The sequence below is a fragment of the Nanorana parkeri genome, unplaced genomic scaffold (genome assembly GCF_000935625.1).
Source record: "Nanorana parkeri isolate BGI_ZX_2015 unplaced genomic scaffold, ASM93562v1 scaffold123, whole genome shotgun sequence".
NCBI classification, from domain to species: domain Eukaryota; kingdom Metazoa; phylum Chordata; class Amphibia; order Anura; family Dicroglossidae; genus Nanorana; species Nanorana parkeri.
Window position 1 is genome coordinate 1,897,481 of NW_017306391.1, and position 24,008 is coordinate 1,921,488.

The 24,008-nt window shown below is 39.4% G+C and overlaps 1 protein-coding gene across 1 annotated transcript in view; it reads left to right on the plus strand.

Moving 5' to 3' along the window:
* SOBP (sine oculis binding protein homolog) overlaps positions 1-24,008 on the plus strand; it is a 128,607-nt gene that overhangs the window by 29,731 nt on the left and 74,868 nt on the right. The window contains exons 2-4 of the mRNA XM_018553537.1: positions 1,532-1,670; positions 12,932-13,111; positions 21,487-21,638. Coding sequence (XP_018409039.1) covers positions 1,532-1,670; positions 12,932-13,111; positions 21,487-21,638 — 471 coding nt within the window. The remainder of the gene's footprint in view (positions 1-1,531; positions 1,671-12,931; positions 13,112-21,486; positions 21,639-24,008) is intronic.

Here is a 24,008-nt window from a genome sequence, read left to right on the forward strand (position 1 = left end):
TTTTCCTGTACTTGGGGAATATGTAATTATCTTGAAAAAAAGAAAACTAATGCAGCTACCACATTTAAGGCTTGGTAAGCTGCAATAAATTGCAATTATGTTCATGGTGCACCTACAATTCTACTTTACAGCATGCATCAGAGCAGGACACTTTGTAAATGACTTATTCAGGATGGATTTAAGAAAGAAATACATATTTCTATCAGCACTAGCTGTGAAATGTAAAAAAGAGCACGGTGATTGGTTTTGAACTTTGCATCAGGGGAAAGCGTTGAGTTTATGTCTAGACACATCCCTCATGAGTTTTCTAGATAACCGGCAATAGTAAGCTACACTGTTTAAAGCACAGTGCAACGTGCTGCAAACTATAGGATTAATTCACATAATGTTTTAGGATTATTTACTTGGTAAATTAAATACATATGTAGTTCAATATTTATGGCTCTCCTAGGAGTGTATGAAACATTAAGCCTGAGTTAAGCATATTGTGTGATGAAAGATTGCATTACATAAGAAAAGCTGAATTCTAAAAACGGCAACAAATATTTTGAAAAGGCCCCTGAAAAGCCTCTTTCTGTGTGGCGCTCAGTAAGTTATACTGATGAAACCACTTTTTTTTTTTTAATACGCGCATTTATTTTTTGATGACTTAAAAGTGCATGTCCTGATGAACTACGTTGATTTATTTTTAAACTTTGGAGACCACCACTTGGCCGAGACATTTCTCTTTCTAGGCCAGTGTTTTTGTTCTGCTCTGGGAAATCAATATGGATTGCATCCAAGAATCACTCTCATGGCCCAATTGGAATCTGCAGTGTCTTTTAATCACTGACATTGCAGATTTCTAGTGGGTGACCTTGTCAGCCATCTTTGATTATATGAACGTGATCTCAGCCAAAAGGGTTTCCAATTCGTAGCAAATGTGTGCGAGAGAGAGAGAGAGAACATATTTTGAGAGGTTTTTGTGTTAATGTATTACATTTTACAAGTATAGATCCCATGAGCCTGGTGGCTGCAATTTTGACATGTTTTGATAACAGTTATGTTATACCAATTCTTAGGTAGAAACCTGTATTGGTCTCTTTTAAGGCCTAACTCTAGCTTCTGAATTTAATTACGTTTAAAATTCCCCAAACCTGTAAAAAAAATTCCTTTCACTGCAATAGTTACATTACTTCCTCCTTGTTCCCTGCAAAAAGTCTAGCATGTCAAGAAGCTTCTGCCCACTTCTGGGTTGTATGACCTCCAGCCTCACTCAACCTGGAAGCCTGCTCACAGGCAGTCATGGCTCCACCCCTTGTAGACCTCTGGACTGCAAAAGTCCATCAGCCCATTTGCCAGCATTGCCTGTATATGCATGTTAATGTTGTGTGACATGTTTTTGCCACTCTACTCTGCCCATAGGACTCTTCTACATGGGAAAAAAAATCTGTTATAGTTATAAGGTTAATTTATGCTGCAAATGGAACATTTAATGTTAGAGATCCTGCAATGTTATTGACAGCAAAAACAATGTTTTATTCTTTTTCAGAACTTTGCTGAAAATACCATGAATGAACTTCTTGGCTGGTATGGCTATGACAAGGTGGAGCTGAAAGATGCCGATGATATTGAGTTTAGGAACTATCATCCAGATGGGGAGGGCCGGCATCATATTTCTGTTCTCAAAGGTAATAGAAATTCATTTATAAGAATTGAATTATCTTCGCTGTTATTTATCAGCTAAACAGGTATGAGATATTTCAAGGAAAACAGGTTATATTTTTATTATTACACAAGATCTTCTACACTCGATCTCTATAAAATGCTGGGTATTCTAATCACCAATCAGGTTATATTTTTAGTAGGTTTAATGAATTGATTTAATTGCTTTGTTTTATTGTATTTATTAATTTAATTTTTTATTTAACTGAACCACAAAGGCAAGCTGGTCAGACGCTGTCAGAAACATTCTATGATATTTGTAATTTTGAAATGTTGACAGAACAGAAATAGAGGGGAACGCTTCCAATGGGGACAATTATTGCAGTGACAACTCTTTAGGAGAACTATGGGGTTAAGGCTTTTCCCCATAGTTCTCCTCAGGGTAACGGGAGGACACAAACTAGCGTCCTCTCGTCACCCTAAGCTCAGTATACTGCGATCTGTAGCTTGCGGTATATTGAGACGCCGCAGTATACCGCGAGCTGCTGCTCGCGTTATACTGAGACGCCGCAGCTGAAGCGGATCCCGACAATTGTGCCGGGATCCGCCCAACTGTGTGACTTACAGCTGGCTCTGCCTACCTAGAGGCAGAGCCAGCTGTATAGGAGCGGGGAGGGGGGAATCCAGCCCCTCCCCTGTCACGGCAGAGAGCCGTGACAGGATCGAAAGGTGAGCAAACGCCGGTATGTGTTCACTCACCTCCCAATCTACTGAGCCGACCTGTGACAGTCTCATTGTCACAGGTCGGCTAGAACTATGAGGTGAGTGAAAAGCACTCACCTCATAGTTCTCCTTTAACACAGGATTTGCTTTTTTTTGGAGAGCTCCAAAAGCAACAAAAAAACCTAAAAAGGGTTTGAAATATTCATTTTTCTATCAAAAAACCTTTGGTTTTACATATACTGGATGGTCAAAATAAGCTGAATTATTTGCAGTGGAATGTAGTTTAGCTGAATGCACTAGTTCTTTTGAGGCCACCTGTATGAACATAATAAAATGACACTAAACTCAGGAGTTAAATCTTAAACATGCATTCATGTACCTTAACTGTTAACTAAAATGTAGCTTATGTGTGTGTAGATTGCTGTAGATCCTCAAATCATCTCTGAATTGGTGCTGACACTGTTCTTCCTTCTGGAGGGTGAATACTTTTGTTCCCCATGGTCCCTTTATGTGTTGTAAAGTAGCCACCGCTCCATGCTCACTCCCACGATGGACTACAATCTCAATACAAATTAGTAAATTAAACATGAGATTGTAGTCCATCATGGGAGTAAACTTGGAACGGTCGCTACTTTACAACACACACAGGGACTATGGGGTTTAAATGTAGCCACCCTCCAGAAGGAAGGACAGTGCGAGCACAAATTCAGAGATTTGAAGATCTACAGCTGAGTTATACACAAATAAGATACATTTTTATTAATAGTTAGGGTATTTGAATGCTCCTTTAAGATTTAACACCTGGGTTTAGTGTCACTTTAAGGCCATCTTTAGACTGTTGTGTTGAAAGAGACCTTCTTTAAATGTAGAAGACATTTGGATACAAGAAGTGTGATCTGTTAACCCCATCTGGTCTCCAATATATAGATTCATGTCAACATTTACTGGGCCTTACTCTTAAAGCTGAACTCCAGGCAGATATAAAATTACAAAACATGGCAGCCTATAATCATGACTGTATCCTTTAATGTACTGTTTTTAATTGCAGGCAGTGTAATAACCTCAGTTTGTCTAATAATTCAGTCTCTCGCAGCTCCCTTTAGGGCCCATTCACACCACATCCAGATCATCTCCAGACAAGATCAGATTGTTTTCGGACCCAAAATGCATACTAATGTATCCCTATGCAATTTCTGGCCTCAGTTCACACCAGTGCAGTACGTTCCAGACCAGGCCAGACCATAAAAATACTGCATGTCTCATTTTGCCTGGTCTGGAATGCACTGGAACTGCAGGCAGGTTCACACCATTTTCCGGAACAGATCTGAACTAGATCTGGTCCGGAAAATGGTGTGAACCTGCCCTCAAAGCTCAGAGGGGGAGGGGGAAGCAGCACAAAGAGCCAATCAGATGTGTTAGGGCAGGATCACATCATTTTCCGGACCAAATCTGGTCCGGAAAATAGTGTGAACCTGCCGCAGTTCCAGTGCATTCCAGACCAGACAAAATGAGACATGCAGTATTTTTCTGGTCTGGTCTGGTTCCTTGTTATGTGAGCTTTACATGTATTGAAGTGCTATGCAATTTTTAATACAGAAACCTAGTTTTAGTATTTATCGCTGGTTATAAAATTAAAGATAGTGCTTTTACCTAGTATTTCCCAGAGTAAAGCGAGCCCCAAGGAACATCAATGAAGGCAGATTTCATACCGCTTTCTCCTTCTAGTGCAGATTGACTCACACTAATATTGATTTTACAAGTGCTGTTAGAACTAGATTACCAGTGTCTAATGCTCCTACAAACACTGAAAACGTGTTAAGTCCCCGGATTCAAAAGAAAGTATCATTTACAATAAAAATGTAGATGTCTCCCCTTTCTACTTCCCTTTTTCACTGCTTCACCTCCCTTCTTGTTATAGTTTCAGTTTTCTTCATACTGTTTCCTACTGTCTGGCCTCCGGGCTGTTTTTTCTACTGGTGTCATCTTGTTCTGTTACTAAGTTCTTATAGTGTGCGCTTCCCTAAGCTCTTGATTGTTTGACACTTGACTGTAACACCCACTGTCTACATGCATGCACTGTTACGTCATGTTTTATTAAGCCAGCAGTGTTTTGCGATTGACTTGTGTTGTGTTTGTAGTTTATACTTGTTTGAAAAATCTGTAATAACAGATAGCTCTGTTTGCGGAGAAAAAAACATTTCAAAAAGGTGCCCCCGCACTGCAAGAGTTAAGTGCTCCTTTTGGTCTAGGGTCTAAAATAACAAAGATATACTCAGCCGATCCTCGGGACCGCCTGGCTTCTAGACCGGTCCACGCAGCCTCTCTCTCCCCTGCTCTCTGGCTATCTAAGGATCCAAGAGTCAGTGTACATTGTAGTAGATGTGAGGACCCTGTGGGGAATTCCATCACCGGAGCAGAGGGGAAGAGAGGCAGCAGAGACTGGTCTAGCAGCCAGGCAGGACTGAGTATATCTTTGTAATTTAAGACCCTAGACCAAAATGAGCACTTGATCCCTTGCAGTGTGAGTGTAGCCCCAATGCAAGGTTTATGTTTTATTCTGCCCAGAGTTCTTCTTTAAAGTGAATCATTTTGCACCAATTTCACTATAAATAGTAGACCATATGTGTATTTATACATTGGGATCATATCCTCCCTTAATCACCTCTTTTTAAGGGAGAACACATTCAGTTCAGCTAATCTTTCCTCATAGCGGAGGTCCTCAATGAATCTTATCTGTTTAGTTGTCCTTCCCAACACTGAGCCTTGGGGTACACCCTTATCCACCATAGACCATTCAGCATATGCATCACTAAATACTACCCTATATATATGGTCTTTAGGCCAATTTTCTCTTTACTTACACATTAGCCACTTGTGAGGAACAAATTGTCAAACAATTTTGTAAAGTCCTAGTATATTTTATTCACAGTCAGTACTAGGTCAGTACTAGGTTATTGTCTTGGTTATTGCTTACTTCCTCATAAAAACGAACTAGATTTGTTTGACGCCTTTTAACCTGTGCTGATTATCCCTTATAATATTGTTTTCTAGCACAATTTCTACTATGTGGAATTTATCAAACTCTCAGGTATCTTCCTGACTATAGAAGTTAAGCTTACACATCTGTAGTTACTTGGTAAAGACTTTGATCCTTTTTTAATTATAGGCACCACAATGGCCTTGTGCCAATCCATTGGTACCTAGCTATTCATTAAATGTCTCTAAAAATTAGAAATCATGGGCTCACAATAACAGAGCTCAACTGTGTGAGGACACATGGATTCAACTTTATTTTTCCTGTTACTGGATCATATCAATTTTCAGTCATTGTGTTTTTTTTTATTTTTTCTTCATTGTGGTTCATTTGAAGCTTTTGCAATATTATCCCCATTATGGACTTAAGGTCCACTCTTTTCCTTTGTATACACAGAGCTGAAGAAGGTATTTAAGAGATTTGGCTTTTTCTTGTCCACAGTCACCAACTCTGAGTTATCTTGTAAGGGGCCTACATGCTCAGATCTGATATTTTTACTGTTACTCTTTGGCAACCTGTAATTTGACTTGAATTTTTGCGACCCTAATTTTCTTTTTAAAAATGTCCTTTTTATATTTTTAAATGCCTTTTTTTTAACATTGGATGTGAGCCACATAGATTTACTTTTAGCCTTTTAAACTTATTGCCCATGTGAACACATTATGTAGTGTGATTGCAGACTGTCTGTTTTAACACAAACTGTATATGTGTATGTGATAAAAAGACCTAAAGCCTTTGTAAAAAAAAAATGCAGGTGATATTACCTTTAGGGAAGAAAGATATAATCTAGATAGTATTTGAGCTCAACCAGATTATCAAACATAAGTCACACATTTCCCTAACTATTACATTTATATGTCAAGGCAAAATAAAAAATAAAAAAACGTATTTAGTACATCTCTGGAATACATGCATATTTCCTATGTTTTCTCTTTCTAAATACACTGCAAATACAGAAAATAACTGATGATGTGCCAGAAATTTAGTACGCTCCTACCTTTCTCTTTGACATGACAACACAGCTCTGAATTTCTGAGCATGTAGTGTCAGCCCTGCCTACTTATTTTCTGATGGATTACAGTGAACACAGACCTCTTGTTATGTCTTCCCATCTCCTCATCTTTATAACCATTATGTGTACAGACAGAGAGCACAGTAGTTATCAACTCGCAAGATTTGTGGCCAAATCAACAGGTAATTTTTGCACAGATCAGATAGAAGGGAATATTCTGGCATCCCACATCTTAAAGGAGAACTATGGGGTTAAGGCTTTTCCCCATAGTTCTCCTTAGGATAACGGGAGGACACAAACTAGCGTCCTCCCGTCACCCTAGGCTCAGTATACCGCGAGCTGTAGCTCGCGGCAGGGGTGTAACTAGAAATCACAGGGCCCCATAGCAAAATTTTGTATGGGGCCCCGTGATTTCTAGTTATACCCCTTGCAGAGCCCACTCGAGATCCCACCTGAGGGTGACCCTGCAGAGCCCACCCTGCTGCCGAGCACGGCCGGTGACGTCAGAGGCTCGCGACGTTGATAGAACACCGGGTCCAGATTTCTGTACAAAATAGAAAAAAGATCCATTAGATTATTTTATTACTTCAGGACACTTTCTATCAAAAGAAAGCTGTTTATCCTATCCACTACTGTAACCGTGTTGAGATATTCAGAGCACTTCAAACCTTGGAACCTTGTTTTCTGTAACTCCATGAAATGAGTACCAGAACTGCATTAGTCACTTGATACAATGTTACCAGGGTCTGCAGTTGGAGTTATAAACCTGCATATGGGGTAAATTTAGACAGAAGCCAATTAACTTACCATCATGTCAATGGACTGTGGGGAAAAACTAACACAAGTTCAGGGAGAACATGCAAACTCCATGCAGAAAGTGTCCTGGCTGGTACTAAATCCAAGGACCCCAGTGCCGCAAGCCTTAAGAGCTAACCGCTAAGCCAATGTGTCGCTTGTTTTTACAATATTTCCTCCTTAATTTGTCAGTGGAGCATGTTCGTTAAACCTTCCAGAGCTGACCTTACAGATTGCTGGGGGATTATGAGATGAAGATTTGAAGAGCAATATTGCCATTCATGTAAATATCATTCAGTTCTCTTTCATGCAGTGTATAGTATATCTGTGCTAGTGAGATACCTTTATTGGGTCTTTCCACTAAGTCATGTAGCTGCCTACTAAGCGGCAAGCATTCCTTAACAAAACAGCGCTCTAAATCCTTACTAAACAGGGGGAAGGCAAACTCTGGCCCTCTAGCTGTGATGAAACTACGAAACCCATGAGGCATTTCAATACTCTGATAATTCCAAGAAGCAAATTCATGATGGGATTTGTGGTTTCACCACAGTTGTCCAAAGTTTACCTACCCTCGCTACACTCCAACAACACTTTAGCAGCAAAAGTTGCAAGCTCAGGGTGAGTCAGGGTATATAATTTTTCAAGAAAACTGAAGCAATTATTTTGAAGTTAGTAAGCCTTTATTTTTCTGTGTAGTCCTTCACGTAACCTGTCCTACACAACGTAAAACACATTGATTCGAAAATTGTCTTTCCAGTTTTAATGGCATGTTCTGATTTTTTTTAAGGATATCTTTTAGTCAGCATAATTTTCCAATTAAAACTCATTGTTCAACTCTAGACAGTGAGTTCCTGAAGTGTAAGTAAGGCCATACTGCATACCTGGGTAAGGACCTGGTATGAAGCCCACACCATTTAAAAAAAATGTTGTGTGTGTATTGTCCCTTTAAAAAAAAAAAAAGGTAAAATCATTGTGTGGGGTTCCCTTTAATATTACAAACAGAAATATGTCTAGGCATGCAGCCTGGGTGGCCACGAAAGGGAGGGCAGGAAGCATACATTCCCCCCTCCCTGAACCATACCAGGCCACATTCAAACCTGCCGAAATTCATACTGTGGGTGCAGCTGTCGGCACCCTTCCGCCCGGCATCCCTCAATCAGCTGAATAAAGGGGCCGGCTGGATAATTCACATGCGAACAAAGCTAGCAGCCAATTAGCCGTTCACTGTCAGAATACAATGAAAACAGCAGGGGATTCGTCCATCAATTCTCGTAAGCCTTTATGGAGGAATCTAATTTTTTTGTTCAGCCCGTGGGTTGAGTGAAAAAGATAGAACCGAAAGCTGAATTCTGGGCACAAAGACTTTCATTTAAGTATATTTCTCAATATCCTCAGGGGATATAAGTCTACTTTGTGGCACCAAAGGCTTTGCAAAACCACATATTACCTTGTAAAGTAAAAGTAGCAGTGACATCACTGTGCTGTACATAGTGTGTGCTTAGAGCAGAGCTGTGGGAGGAAACCAGTAGGTCCATCAAGTACAGGCTGCCAGCAGAAAACTACAGAAGCGGCGGATTCAAGACCAGTCACCCTGCACAAGGAAAGTAGCAGTGACTGGTCTTTATTATAGGAAGCTCCTGTACAGAGATAAAGTTTCACACTTGATTACTACACAGGTCTGGAAGAAATACACAAATCACATCAAGATTCTAGTAATAATATAAATGCCTCTTGTATTCAGACAATATTTGTTTATCCCAGAGTGCAGATTTCATTATTATGTAATGCAGTGTGTGTATTGTATTTTATTATATATCCCTGTTTCTGTCTCTGATGAAAATGACATGGCTTACATGACCCTCATTCTGGCTGCTTTGTCTAACATTTGAGACTAGTATATAGTTGCCTTCTATTTTTGTAGGTTTCTGACAAGTTATTTGACAGTTCTTGATTTTTTGTTATAGAATCTGATGTAACATGAATGTCTATGTGAAGAACTCATTACTTTCCCTTTGTCAATATCATGATATTTGGACTTTAGAATTTGTAGCTTGGTTGCCTGGGTAGTGTGCAATGGCTGCTCACTGGAAAGATTCAGGAATATTCTGTTTTGTATGTTGACAGAATATTTGTGAGTCAAAAAACAGCACAGTTATGAAGTCTCGGCTATGTGTTAAGAGTGTCCAGAATAAATATAAAATGGTTTACCATTGGCCTGTGATACTTACGCTTCTACTAGTTCAGCTGAATTGGAACTCAGTATCTTTTGAGATGTCTGACACAGCAGAAACTCGGCATAAATTAAAGATATTTTTGTGAATCAAACCAAACGCATTTTCATCTGTAATATATAAATGGCTAGGTTAGGGGTTTTTTTTATTGTAGTGTCTGCTGTAGGAAGATTTTCTGAAAACATCACAGAAAGTATCAGGAAAATCTCCCCAAAGTCAAGGCAATTCTTAAGAACTGGAATTAGGTTTTACATATTGCATTGTTTCATTATGACATACAATAAAAACCTTTTTTTCAACGGCACTGTCCGTGTTTTTAATTGGATCTTGCCACAAGGGCAAGTACAAGGAGTAGGGGCTACATGCAGTAAAATCTTTATTATCAATTGATGATTGTTAGAGATTGTTCACTATACATACCAGAACGCACTACTCAACCTATATCATTTATTTTTGATATGCATTAACGCATTACAGGTTTTATTGCGAACAACTTGAGAGAAGAGAAGAAAATAAAGAGCTTAATTATAGGAATTAATGAAATTGTGTCACTGCATTGAGGAAGTACATCCTATGGGCATCTCCAATAAGTACGTTTACAAACATCTAGATCAATAAGGTTATTTGAAGTAGGATACAACCTTTGGAAATTCAATAAAACAATACATATTTATGTTTAGCTTTTGACTATAGATACCCTTTAATGAGAACAGGAATGCGTCGGAGATAGCAAAGGATAGCCATTGTTGGTGAGAGGTAAAGTTGACTGTAGTTTGCTACTACCAAATTTATGATAGTGGCCCTCTAATGTGTTTGTTTTTTAACTTATTTATTGTATTTCTATTTTATTTCCTCCTCTTACACTCTTCTAAATCTGATCACACCAGGCTTGCTCACCACCTCTTATTTTTCCTTACTGCAATAAAGCTATGTCATAAACTAGAGCAAAAATCCTTTGTATTAGCAACCAATTATGTTTCAGCTCTCACCAATTTAGAGCAGTTGTCAAGTACGATTCTTTCTCTTTTTGGGTTACTGTCCTTTACATATTGCACTTTGCTATATTAAATGTTTGTTCCGGGAGCTTTATGCTTAAAGTCTAAGGATAATTTTAAGCATTAGTAGGACTTTCAAATAGGAGAAATGTAAAACATGCATTTTGGGGATTTATGCTAGTCTTTTTTGTTCAGCATAAATTGTGCAAATCATCAAATGCAATAGTGTTTATTTTAATTGACTCCTTATCCTTTTTGCTGCAAGGTAAAGAGCAGAAATCTTCAGATCTGTAAGTGCTATTGGTTTTTGAGTTTAATGAACAAAGTCTGGTCTACAGCTTCCAAACCATTAGCAAGTACAAGCTGCTTTGCATATCTTTTGCACAAGGCCTTGCTTGTGAAGCCAAAGCAAATGTTCTCTATCCAGAAGTTCTCTTGCTGGATCATAAAGCAAGTTAATTACCATGCAAAAAGCATTGCTGAGATTTTTATACAGCTCGTCAATGTTGCACCATGCTGTCCTTTCTGCCTTTCATTTATGTGACCCTTTTGCAGCCGTAGGGGCCTACTGTCCACTTATCTATTTTAAACACGTCAGTTTTATATTGCCAGTGAATGTAACAGACTTGACTTTTCTGTCTGCTGGCAAGGGAAATGTAGTACGTTTCAGTACTTCTTTGGGATAATTATGCAAACTAGTAAGGCTTAGTCATTATTTGCATACTTTTTCGTTGCAATTTTGTTCATTGCCCCATGGCTGCTACTTACGTTGTTTCGCATAAATTGAAGCTATTTTTTATAATGTACTAGTTTACTATTTTTTCTAATTCATGGAAAACTTAACATTACTAGAGTAATGGGCTGAGAGCCCTATGCTTGTCACTGAACAATTTCCAACATAGATTCATGTCTAAATTTCATAAGTTTCACAGTATATAGTACTTCACATTTCACAATACTGTAGTAGAAGGCAATCGTCTGCATTTTGCTGAGATAGCTTCTTCGGGAGGAGGGAGGATATTCATAAAAGCCATATGGAAAATATATACACATTAATCAAAGATACAACCTAAGGACGAACTCTGCTCTGTGATGCTGGAGGACCTCCCTCCATCTAGGCCCTGTTTGACTCTCTGTGGGACCACTGCAAATGCGCCGATTGGTGCAAACGCAGTAGGCATTATGCATTATGCTCATTGGTGACGTGATAGGCCACAGTCACGTGCCAACAAATTTTATGTACCATTTTAACGCAAAAGTTTTTGGGGGGGTTTTAAGTAATACAGGCCTTGGATCATACTATTAAAGCCCCACTTTCCATTTCCGATTTGTCTACTATCATGGAAAACTTAGCAGGGCTGTGACTCTAGATTCTGCAGCAGTAAGGGCCATGTCACACTAGCAACTTTGAAGCAGAGATTTTTAGCAAAAATAAAGATATTGAGGATGAACGATAGTTAGAATTTTTTTTTTTTGGGAAACACTGTTCAGTCATTAATTCAGGTTTCTTGAAAGATTCAATGGTTAAATAGTTAGTTTGGCTGTTTTTGAATGTAACTGTTGCTTCCTGCAACTATCTGATGACCAAAACACACATCCCTGCAGTAATGTCCAGTCTTGTTCCCAAAAAAATCCTGACTGCAATTAAAAGTATATATTTCAAACATCATGTCATGATCATACTGCACTTATAGTCACATATTTCCTTATGCACCCTACAAGACTATAAGCTCCATTTATGATAATGATATTTATTTTTAGACGTGTGACTATAATTTTAAATCTCATTGGACTCAGCTGAAAATAATCGCTTTCTTGAAAATAAAGAACCTTATCCTGGTGTTTCAGCTGTGGATTGAGTATTATGCAGGCGCAAAATTATACCTACTCCCAAATCTGTTTTACTACTCCCAAGCCTGACGCCCACAAGCCTCCCTAGACTATCAGCCTCCCAAGCTCTCCCGAGAATTATGATAATCTGTAACCCCCTATACCTCAAAAATCAACAAAATCCCACAACGTTTATCAATTAGTATGTTTTATTTTAAGTAGATTCAGTACATCCACAGAGATACACAGAAAATGGACTATAGTCCTTTTTTTAAGCTGAGCAGTTACCTCAAAAATGCCTCAAAAAAGTAATACTTACATGATCTATTTGGACTTCTTCAATATACTTGAATTGATGTAACATGGTGGAATTTCTTACCATAAAGTTTAATTCTTATATTGGCAGTATTATGGGTGTTATCAGTGTGATAGCATTCTTTTTGGCTTGATAGTTTTAGGGATTAGATTATGTTTAAAGGATTAGCTTAAAGTTTGCCTAAACCTTGTACCACAAATTAAAGTTATGTGTGTGTAAAGTAACAAAAGAGCTCACCATGAATGCCTTTTAGTTATATTATAGTTCAATATTGGAAAACATAATGAAAATGTGTACACACTGAAAGTATACTGGAATTTCCATTAAACAACTACATTTACTTTCTTACAGAGAATTCATTGCCAAAACCAAAACTATCCGAGGACAGTGTTATTGCGCCATTCAATACAAATTATTCAGGGCTTGCTACAGGAAATGGGCTTGTAGAACTACCAGCAGGGTCAAAGGATCATGGAAACATGCCAATTGTGGTACCTTTAATCCCTCCTCCCTTCATGAAACCACCAGCAGGTAAATCTCTCTTTGTGTAAATTCTGCTATTACAAAAATATCTATTTATGCTCATAAGATTGAAAATGATGAATTATACATTACAGTGTACAACCAATAATGACATTCTTCAACATGTTGCAAGTTCCTATTGGCTCTACATTATATTGGCCGGCCTTTCTGACCAATAGGATTATGCATGACAATGTCCTAAATATTGCAGATTACAGTGGCCCAGAATAGCCTTGGGCTGCACACCATGGGGTGAGACTGTTTAGTGCCCTTTCGGGCCCTGGGCAAAGGTGAGTTGACTCCCTGGCCAACTTAATATGTCAGACTCCAATGGCAACTCAACCAGAGGACCATAACATCATAATTTGCCTATGTAATGGCTGTGACAGCTAAGCAACACCGGAGATGCTGATATGGGATATCTCAGCTCTGGAGTGTTAGAAAGATATAACAAAAACAGCATGTGAATCAGCTTACCAGAAAACAGCTAAACCTATTGTATCAGTTTTTGGTGGATTTGCTTTTAAGTTTTTGTTTTTTTTAGAAAGTAGAAGAATTCCTTTGTAAGATACATTACAACATTTATTGTAAGGTAGCTTGATGATAAGGTATCTCTTGTATGTTATCACTTTATGTATTTCCTCTCTTGGTGGGCTCAACGCCAAGACTTTTAGAAAATGGTTTTCTTCTACATGATGAAATCGAAAGCTTTTTTTGGTGATTGGATCCTCTCTTCCTGTGCACCTATATCTTTTTCTTATAACCTCCTATCACTTATGAGGGATACCCATTTCTCATGTTGCATTATTCACACAGTCACAAAGTTACCATTCAGCCTTGTGATGTATTCGATTTCTTTACATGCTCAGCCTCATATCTCAAATATGTGGCTAAATTCTCACACTTGTGTTCAGTTTCTCTCTGGACACTTGCATATCTTGCTGTATCAATTGAGTCTTTGCTAAAGGACATGGCTGTAATTAGCCATTGATTTATATTTTCTTGAAGGAGGCATTCTTGTTTCTTTGCAAGTTTATGAATAAATGCAAAGCAAAATGAAATAAAATAAAACAAAACAATAAACCTTGGTGCCCATCAACTGATACATCTAATACCCATCACCACATAAGTCATTTTGGTGCTTGTATTCTGAAGCTGTGAGGATTTGGTACATGCAGCTAAAATGTGAAGTGTTAGTTGCTGATAAACGTAGTTGCTGATAAACTAATCTAATCAACAGATTGTTTAAATGTGAGTTGGAGGTTAAGAGTTAAAGCCTATCTCCAGGTAAAAAGAAAAAATACCCTTGCAGTAAGGCTACCCCTACAGTAAAATGGTTAACTCTCTATGGCTTGGGGTATGGTCAAGAGGACTTTTACTTACCTGATCCTCATCTTCCCCCAGCAGTTGATGCTCACCTCTCTCCCCTCTGCCCCGGCTTGTGCCTCAGCATTGTATGTGATGACGTCAGCGGGCCTCCAATGGCCGGAGTACAGGGGGGAAGAGGCTGCGGGAGCTGGTCTTGGAGCCAGCAGGAGTCGGGATCAGGTAAGATAAAGTGCTTTATACAGCTACCCTAGACATAAATTAGCAGTTAAAGTAGTAGTAAACTCTCAATTTTTAAAAAATAATGACTCCAGATAAAACAAATATACAGTACATTGCACAGCAAAGTATTTCTTGAAATGTTTGCCCAAGCATTTACAATGATCATTTTTCTGAACACCGGGCTCCAACTCTCCCAGCTTCGCTTCCATGAACTTCCTGTCCAGTACAAAGTCACAAGGGAGAGCAAAGTCCCCAGCAATGGTCCATTTATTAGCTTAGAGAAGGGAGGAAGGAGTGAGGGGCTTAAGGAGTTGTTTTCTTTGCCCTGCTGTGCCTGTGTGTTTGTGAAGACACACAGCTTACTAGCACACACAAGGGTGGCTCCATAGGAACCCTGCAAGGGAAAAGAGTCACCCTAAAACAGGATATCAGGACCAGTGCTCATGGGACCAGCTTGTAAACATCAAGGAGCAGCATCCATTGTAAGGGATTTAATCAGTATTTGAAATACCTTAAACACTTTTGATTTTACTATCACATTAACCTCTGCAGAGGGGTAGCCCCACTTCAGGGGTAGTTTTATATATATTTCTATGTAAGACATACCAATCAATGCAGTAGTCAAGATCATAGATCATAGTCCCCAGCTAACTTTAATCACTCATTTATCGGTTATTAAAGAATACCGTTTTGTTTTTTCCGCTTTAAAACCAAGCTGAAACATTCCTGAGTTTTAATTTCTATAACATTGTAAACAGAGTTGCTGCTTACTGGTGCACCGATCTCTTTTACAGAAACCATACCCACTATCTTATTTTCTATGATTTTATGTACATAATTGGGATGAGCACTTGGTTAAGCATTTCCCAGGAAGTCGACTCCATTTTTAGAGAGGGTGACTAGGAATTCGTTTAGGCAAAGTGCAGTCTTGTAGCTTAAATAATTGACTTTGAGTGTACATAATTTACAGTGGCTACCACATGTTTTTTTGTAAATTATGCACACGTTTGAAAGATGTGTATATTTTCCAGGGATTGGAAGGCTTAGAAGAACAGAGGATTAAAGCACTTAAGTGCTAAATATGCAATAAATGCATACAAGGAAGCTGTTTTACTTACCAAACATTTTATTTATTAGAGGTATTTATATAGCGCCAACAATTTACGCAGCATTTTACATACTGCACATCAGTCCCTACCCTCAAGGAGCTTACAGTCTAAGGTCCCTATCTCACATGCATACACACACATTACAGGGCCAATTTAAGCAGGAGCCAATTAACCTACCAGCATGGAGTGTGGAAGGAAACTTGTGTAAGCACAAAGAGAACATGCACACTCCTTGCAGAGAGTGTCCTGACTGAGATTTGAACAAGGGACCCCCAGTGCTGCAAGAAACAGAAGTGCTAACCACTAAGTCACTGTGCTACCCTAAAAAGGCTGAATAATTAGAATTTCTGTCCATCCAGTCCTGAGATTTATACAGTCCCCACACAGAGCACATTCAAGCGAATTTTATTTCTTTTTTTATTACAGTGCTGACAATTTACACAGCGCTTTTACATATTGTACATTTACATCAGTCCCTGCCCTCAAAGAGTAGAAGAGATGTATTGGTGTCATCTCTTCACCCCCAGCCTGCTAAATGGAGAGTGAAAATAGAGCAGCAGAATGATGAGGTCATCTGTCTGCTCAATCTGTTCCCTTGTATTCTGTCAGCATGTGCCTTTTCAACACATTTGTATGCAACACACTTGACTTCAGGGCCGGATTTACTCTCTCTGCTACCCCTAGGCCATGTTCCTCAATTTACTTTTTGACCTGCAGGCTGCATTCAAGTGATCACAGCGACATCGCTGAGATCACCTGTGCAAAATGAGCAGCGACTTCCCTGCTCTACATTTAGCACTGCTTGCCCGAAGCGGGGCTAAATGTAGAAAAAAAATACACGCCTGGCGCCCGGACCTGTATGTCTCGGGCGATAGAAATTCCACACCCCTGCTGCCACTCTACTTCCTGCCGCCCTGAGGCCCTAGCCTTGGTGGCCTTGTGGGAAATCCGGCCGTGCTTGACTTGCCCTCAGTCTTACCCCTCCCTCTCCCTTAGTAATGTTGTAGTGTAGGGGGTTGTATATATAGATATATATATTTTTATGAATACCTAGCTGCAAGGATTTGTGTCTTTTATATCTGGCCTGCTGTGTAGCTTTACCTCTGCTGGTGCTGGATTTGCCATGGATAAAGGAGAAGCTAGGTCTTGGGCAGAGGTCTTATTAGACTCCTTTGAGGCATGAAACACAACTCCACAAATCCAGAGTCCCGTACCATTTCCTCCTTGTTAATAACACGAATCATTGCAACAAATACTACATATAATTTAATATACATGTGAACACAAAAATGCTTTCTAGCTAATAAACACAAGGAGCATGTGAGTAAAAATAGTATATATATATGAAATATGGTACAATACCTCCACAGTAAAAAGAATCCAGCCTCACACCACTTGTCATGCTGAAAACCTCTTTGATTCAGGCTTGCACAGCTTGGCTCAGTCCCACCCTTGGTCCGCCCTTGTAATGCATTTCGCCTAAGCAATGGATAGGGTAAAAGGCGTTAGCGGAGCGGACAAAGTGCACAACTGAGCCGAGCTGTGCAAGTCTGAATAAAAAAGGTTTTCAGCGAGCACCCGTTTTTCTTCCTGTGAAGTAGTGTTGCAACGTGTTGAATTTGTCTATGATACAACAGTAAATACATGTCTTCCTTCTGCATGGTTCATTTACAGCAACCAAGAGATTTAAACGAGCTACCTTTCTCAACGCATTTCATGCAAGTGTAATTTTGTTGTGAAGCGAAGCTTTAACTCTTCTTATAAAATGCTTCCTCTTATTATAGCATTGTACTGCCACAATATACATATACAGCAGGCATGAGAGCTGTGCAATGATGATGCATCCATTGGTACAATGAATAGGAAAGAGACAGTTCATTTCTGCTTCCCCTATGGTAGACTACTGGGTTGAGGTCAAAGACAGAGAAACAGAAACTTCCACTATTGCAGTTGATTCTATAGCTACATGCCATGTGCATTTTTAAAATCATTGTAAAAAAACAAATTCAAATGTGGGCTTTACAGATTTTTGTAGTTTTTACTAATAACATAACAAACTGCACCAAAATCCTAACTAATAACAAAACATGTCTTGGTATGACCTTAGGCAAGGCTGGTCACAACATATAAGCATTGTTACTTTTTATCCTGCTTTACGACACAATAAAAAACGTATCACCGTGGACGTTTCCAGTGAGTGACAGACTGTTTACATTATAACCTGCACCGAAACCTTAACTATAAAATAATACAATTCTAGTCCCTGTAGTATAAAAATGCCTTTTTTTTATTTCATTCCCCAAAAACACAGTAAAAGGGAATGTGTTTCTTCCTCCCTATTTGCATAGAGCACCCCTGGCAACAGCGAACAGCTGTCAGCAAAAGAGATGGATGAGATGGATGAAAAGGTCAAAAAAATAAAACGCAAGCATTTTTACAGCAAACTGCTAGAGCACTATGTCGATAGATTCTGTTGTGTATTGAATAGGAGAAATATTGATTAATGGTTTACCTTTAATATTAATATACCTTTTCTTTTTGTTTATTAATTGTTTATTCCATTTTTGACATTCATAAATTAACAACAACATAATACACATCTTATAACTTTCCCATATATCTACATAAACATATAGCCTTCATTCATCCCTCTCCTCCTTGCCATATCTCCATCCGTCTTGCCACCGATCTGGACAAACGGGAAGGGAGTTCTATTTCCTTCCTCAGTGTTTATACCCATTTCATCCCATCTGTATCCACCTTATACCTCTGAGGGACACGGTGTATTCTACTTCAACTATCTTTATGTGCCCCAGTGTAAAAACACACCCCCCTCCCCTCCCCCCTCTCCATTCCCTATGTGTTTGTTGTGCTAGTAACTAACTAATATACCTTTTCTAACGCCAACTTTACAATTGGAATACGTTTAAATTTAGCTATATTCTGCTTATATTTTTAAGGAAGTAGTTTTTGTAAGAATTGCTACATTTGATATCGCTGTTTAGGCATGTCATATACTTTTTTTTTAAATGTGTCAAAAGGTGTTAACCCCTTCGTGACTGACGACGTACAGTGTACGTCGCCAGCATCGGGGCTGTAATTATTATTTATCACCCTGCAAGTTCAAAAAATACCTGTTGATCAGCTACAAATGCACTCAGCTCTTAATTTGCTCTTGTTGAATAATGCCACATGGCTTTATGTGGACTAACGGAGACTTGGCGGCATTCAGATATTCACTCACTGCCGTTCGGCCCCTATGGGAATAGGGGCGAATTACAGTGAGTGAGCTGCAGGAGCTTCGGCTCAGCCGATCCAAATGTTGGATCGGCTGAATCGAAGTCCTTCTGCACTTCAGATCAGTCGAAGTGCAGCCAAGGCAGCCGATGTATGGCTGATTTCAACCGATTTGTTTGGCTGAAATCTACAGTACCATATTTGTAGCTATATCATAAAGCCATCAAGTAATTGCTCATTTATTCCTTTACCAGATTGTAGTGCAGTGAGTTACCGTGCTGCCAAATAAGTATGGCCTATTCCTCTTATCGCCCTTATACTTTTGGCTCCACTTGTACATTCATAACTCCTGTTTTGAGTTTTCCCCTTCCTCTCCCCCAATATTAGTTCTTCCTGAAACCACCTGTCAATACTGCATCTCCATATTTGTATTGCTTGTCTCTATTCTCTAAATATCTCTCACTGCAACCACATTTTCCTCCCAGTATTGTTTTTTTTTACCTTTGCTTTTCCCTTAGTACCGTTTGTATCCTATATTCTCCTTTTTTTTTTTACAAATATCATTCATACGTTTACATTTGTATTCATGTAAACTCAGAATGACTTTGACAAATGTAAAAATAGCACAGTGAATTAAGTGATTTTATTTAACTTACATTGCATTAACGGTTATTAAAAAAAACGTTTTTTACATCACCTTAGCATATTATGCAGTAATAATGTACTGTATATTATAGATTAATACATAAAATGCAAATGTCTAAGTTCTTGTATGTTAGAATTGTATAAAAGCTATGTTCAGATTTCTATTTTATTTCTTTTAATTTAATGTCTTGCTTTTTACAATGATTTGTAAAGTAATCATGTATTAGAGAAATATGATGGCTGCCTTTGCTGAGCAAAGAAGGTACTACTTGCTAGGATGCTGGGTTGCTGAAGATGCTAATTGCTTGGCTGTTATAAAAAATGATTTCAGTTTTTGGTCTGCTTTTATTTTTTATTATTTATGGGTTTTTTGGGTTGTTGTTTTTTTTACAGTTAATATGTTTTTCTGTGTAATATATACATATACATACATATACATACATGCATACATACATACTGTACAACAGGGGTGCCCACAAGGTCGATCGCTATCTACCAGTCGATCGCGTAGCGATCACTGGTAGATCGCCATGTCCTCTCCTCCCGCCGCTTCTCTGGATCCCCGCTGCTCTCGCCAGAAGTGAAGGAACCGGCGGCGGGGGAGGGCGGTGGAGGACAGAGCCGCTGTCACCGAACTAATGCAGAGCAGTGAGGAGAGAGAGAGACGCTCGGCCAGGATCTGACAGCCTGCACCTCTCTCTCCCCTCACTGCTCGTCCGTTCTATCACAGCGGCTCGGGCACCCCCCCCCTTCCCCGCGGCTCGCTCGTCGTATCCCCCTCTGCCCGGGAGAGCAGGGGGATCCAGAGAAGTTGCAGCCCCCCCTTCTGAGTGGACGAGCGGCAGAGGATCGGTACATGTCACTAGTATGTACCAATCCTCTGTGTAGGACAAAAACTGGAGCGATCGGCTGATCACTCCAGTGTTTGTAAATAACTGGGGACACAGTACTATGTGTCCCCAGTTATAAATGAATGAACAGGATGTGATTTACATTTTGCATCACGTCCACAACATATACAATCTTTGGTTTGGGGGGAGCACAGCAGATGCTGCCTGCTTTGCAACTCTATTTGTTTGATTCAAACTTTGGACTGAGCTATCTGATAATAGAAACATCCCAGCAGTGAATTGTTCACTTTTATGTGTAAATTTCAAGTTGAGCTGTCAGGTTCTGTAAACAATCAAAGAAACAAAGGGGGAGCCTGGATAACATTAAAAGAAGCCTAAAACTCTGCTGGCTCAAAAGGAGAATGCAAAATACTGTATTAATAACCTTTGTATTTACCTGACTCATAAAAAAAGAAAACAAAAAAACATTTATAAAAAAGAGTTCTGATCATAATAAGTAAACACAAATTATGTATAAATCCACTATGTATTTCCTTTAATACTTTAATTACTGACCCAGGAGACGTAAATCTTTATCTGCATACTTATAGGTTAGTGACTCAAAGTAGTGGTGAAATAGGGTCAACATGAAAGTCAGGTAACTGTCATTTTCAGATGAAGAAGTAAGAAGTGGTGGTGTATGGGGGGGGGGCATGTAATCTCCAGCCATGTGAAAGTGCTTAGGTCTAGCTACCAATCGAGGGAATGAGATCGCCACTTCCCCTAGCATCCAACACCAGCCGACAATGGGGATTTTTGTTAATGGCTGCAATAATGGAAAGAGTGGTGGTGGAAGGCTCCCTCACTTTTCTCTGAATGGGCAAGGTGGCAGTGTCTTTTTAGATTAAGTTAGCTATAAATGTTATTTGCATTTTTACCAAATCTGAGTTAAAATTCAGATCTAACTTACTACCTGAGGAAACCTTAATTCGTTTTTTTCCCCTTTACATTATAGAGGAAGATGTGTCAAATGTGCAAATCATGTGTGCCTGGTGCCAGAAAGTGGGGATTAAGCGGTACTCCCTCAGTATGGGGAGTGAGTTGAAGAGCTTCTGTAGTGAGAAGTGCTTTGCATCATGCAGAAGAGCATACTTCAAGAGAAATAAGGTAAGACATTGCAGACACAAACATTGCTTCCTCAAGGTTTTGCCGATATCAGCACTTTAAGGACACTAGTCACCTTAGCTGGCTATCTGTGTGCTTGTGTGCTGGGTGACTGGTCTCCTCAATCGCCCCCTTTAACACTGCTTGGTGTGGCTACATGAGGTACCATGCCCTGCAGTCTCTTCCCGTCACAGTTGGAAGCTAAAGATTGGGAAGCTGTGTAAAGCCAGGTGATGATGTCAGATGGACTTCAGGAAGATTATCTCCCAACAGGTAAAAGATAAGTTAAAAACCAAAATGAAAACAGGTTCTCTAAAAGTGTGTGTGGGGGGGGGGGGGGGGGGACGACTAACATAATAAAAATAAATACTTACCTGGAGATGGGCTTTAATTACACTTCCAATTAATATATTTGGTAGTTCAGATACAAGTCAGTGGATCACAATGAGTATCTGATATGAATAAAAATGCACTGTAACTATAAATGCATAACTTTTTCATTTTATATATTCATTTATGTTTTTTTATCATTGCTACATAGCATAAAGTGGACACGTGGGCCCCATTTAAAAAGCTTAAGCCTAATGTGATTGGAGCCATATTAGTGCATGTGCAAGAATTAGTTGAGTACTGTCCATGATAATTTTTTATCTGCACTAACAGTTACATTTTCAAGACAAGCTTTCGGGGTGATTCGTTCTTCTCGGTCCAAGCAGTACTTTGCTTTGCTAATAATTAGTATTCATCATTTGCCTACACGCTATCATATCCCCGGTAGAGGGGTGTAACTAGAAATCACGGCCCTATAGCCAGGGAGCTTGAGTTAAAGGATAAGTGTACATTGTGTAACAGTATACTTCATGAGGGAGCGCAGAATAGGGAATATACAGCGTCCCAGCATGAGGCAGTGTTGAATAGTGATTTACAGCATGGCATAGCCGATGAGGCCTTGAGAAACCATCATTGTTCAGGATGGCATTCATAAGCAGGGGCAGAATAGGGAATGTACAGCATGGTTAATGGAATGATCCAGTGTGGAAAAGTTATTTTATAGCATGGCGTATGGGATGAGGTGGTCTGGAATAGTGATTGTACTACATAGCATACAGGATGAGGTGGTGTGGAATAGTAATTGTACAGCATTGCATATGAAATGGGTCAGTGTAGAAAAGGGAATGTACAGCATGGAATACAAAAGGAGCCAGTATAGAATTGTGAATGTACAGCATGGAATACAGAAGGAGCCAGTATGGAATTGTGAATGTACAGCATGGAATATAGAAAGAGCCATTATGGAATTGTGAATATACAGCATGGAATATAGAAAGAGCCAGTATGGAATTGGAAATGTACAGCATGGCATATGAAATGAGCTGCTGCAGAATAGTGAGTTTACAACATGGCATACGGAATGTACTAGCAGAGCACCTTAAGGGCCCATTTACACCATCACACTGCGGTAATGTAAGGTTGGTGTGATGTGTTTCCATTAATTCTGAATGGCTCCCCAATAGACCTTGTCAACAGACAAGTGTTGTATAACACAGCAACACATTTGATTGGCTAACTTTAGCTATTAACCTTTTTTCTGCTGCCAACATGATAATTACATCAGCAGCAGTGCCGGGAAACAGAAACAGACTTCAGGCAACAGTTTGTAAATGTTTTTACTCCCGGCTGTTAGCTATGTAGTGAAAGTGATTTGGGCAGCTCTTAGCCTGCACTCAAACCTGAGTGACATGAAATATAGCATGTTTTTGCAAATTTTTTGTAAGCAGAACTGCACACATTTATGTAAATGGCCGAACGTGCGTAAAACACTCGTAAAAATGTGTAAAAACACAGCAAACACGTGTTTTTGAGTGTTTCCATTGAAGTCTATGGGGCCAAGAAGCGCATGGATCTACCAAAAAGAAGCTCATATACTCTTTTCAAGCGACGAGCGTTTTGCTTCAAGCGACAAGATATGACAGATATGAACATGGCCATAGAAATAAATGGGGGTTTTTTTTGGTGCATCTTTGTAGCATTTTTTCAGGCAGTAAAAGCGCTAAAAAATGCTCAGTGTGAGGGCTAATGCATCTTCATTTTTGCCTATGAGTGAAGGTGCTGCCTCCCGCCTGACGTGGGTCCCCCATTGCAGGCGGCAGGTTGGAGAACAACAGGAGCCCTCCAAAAAAATGCAAAGGCTGGTCATTTTTTTCGTCTGGACACAATCAACAGAGAGTTCCCAATTGGAACCTCTATCTATGACACTTTTTACCCACAAGGCTGGGCTTAATCATAGAACTTCTACGATTTAGCCCAACCTTGTGAAACACGTCAGAGGTGGAGATCCTGGGCAGAGACTCTCTGTTCATGTCCAGATAAATA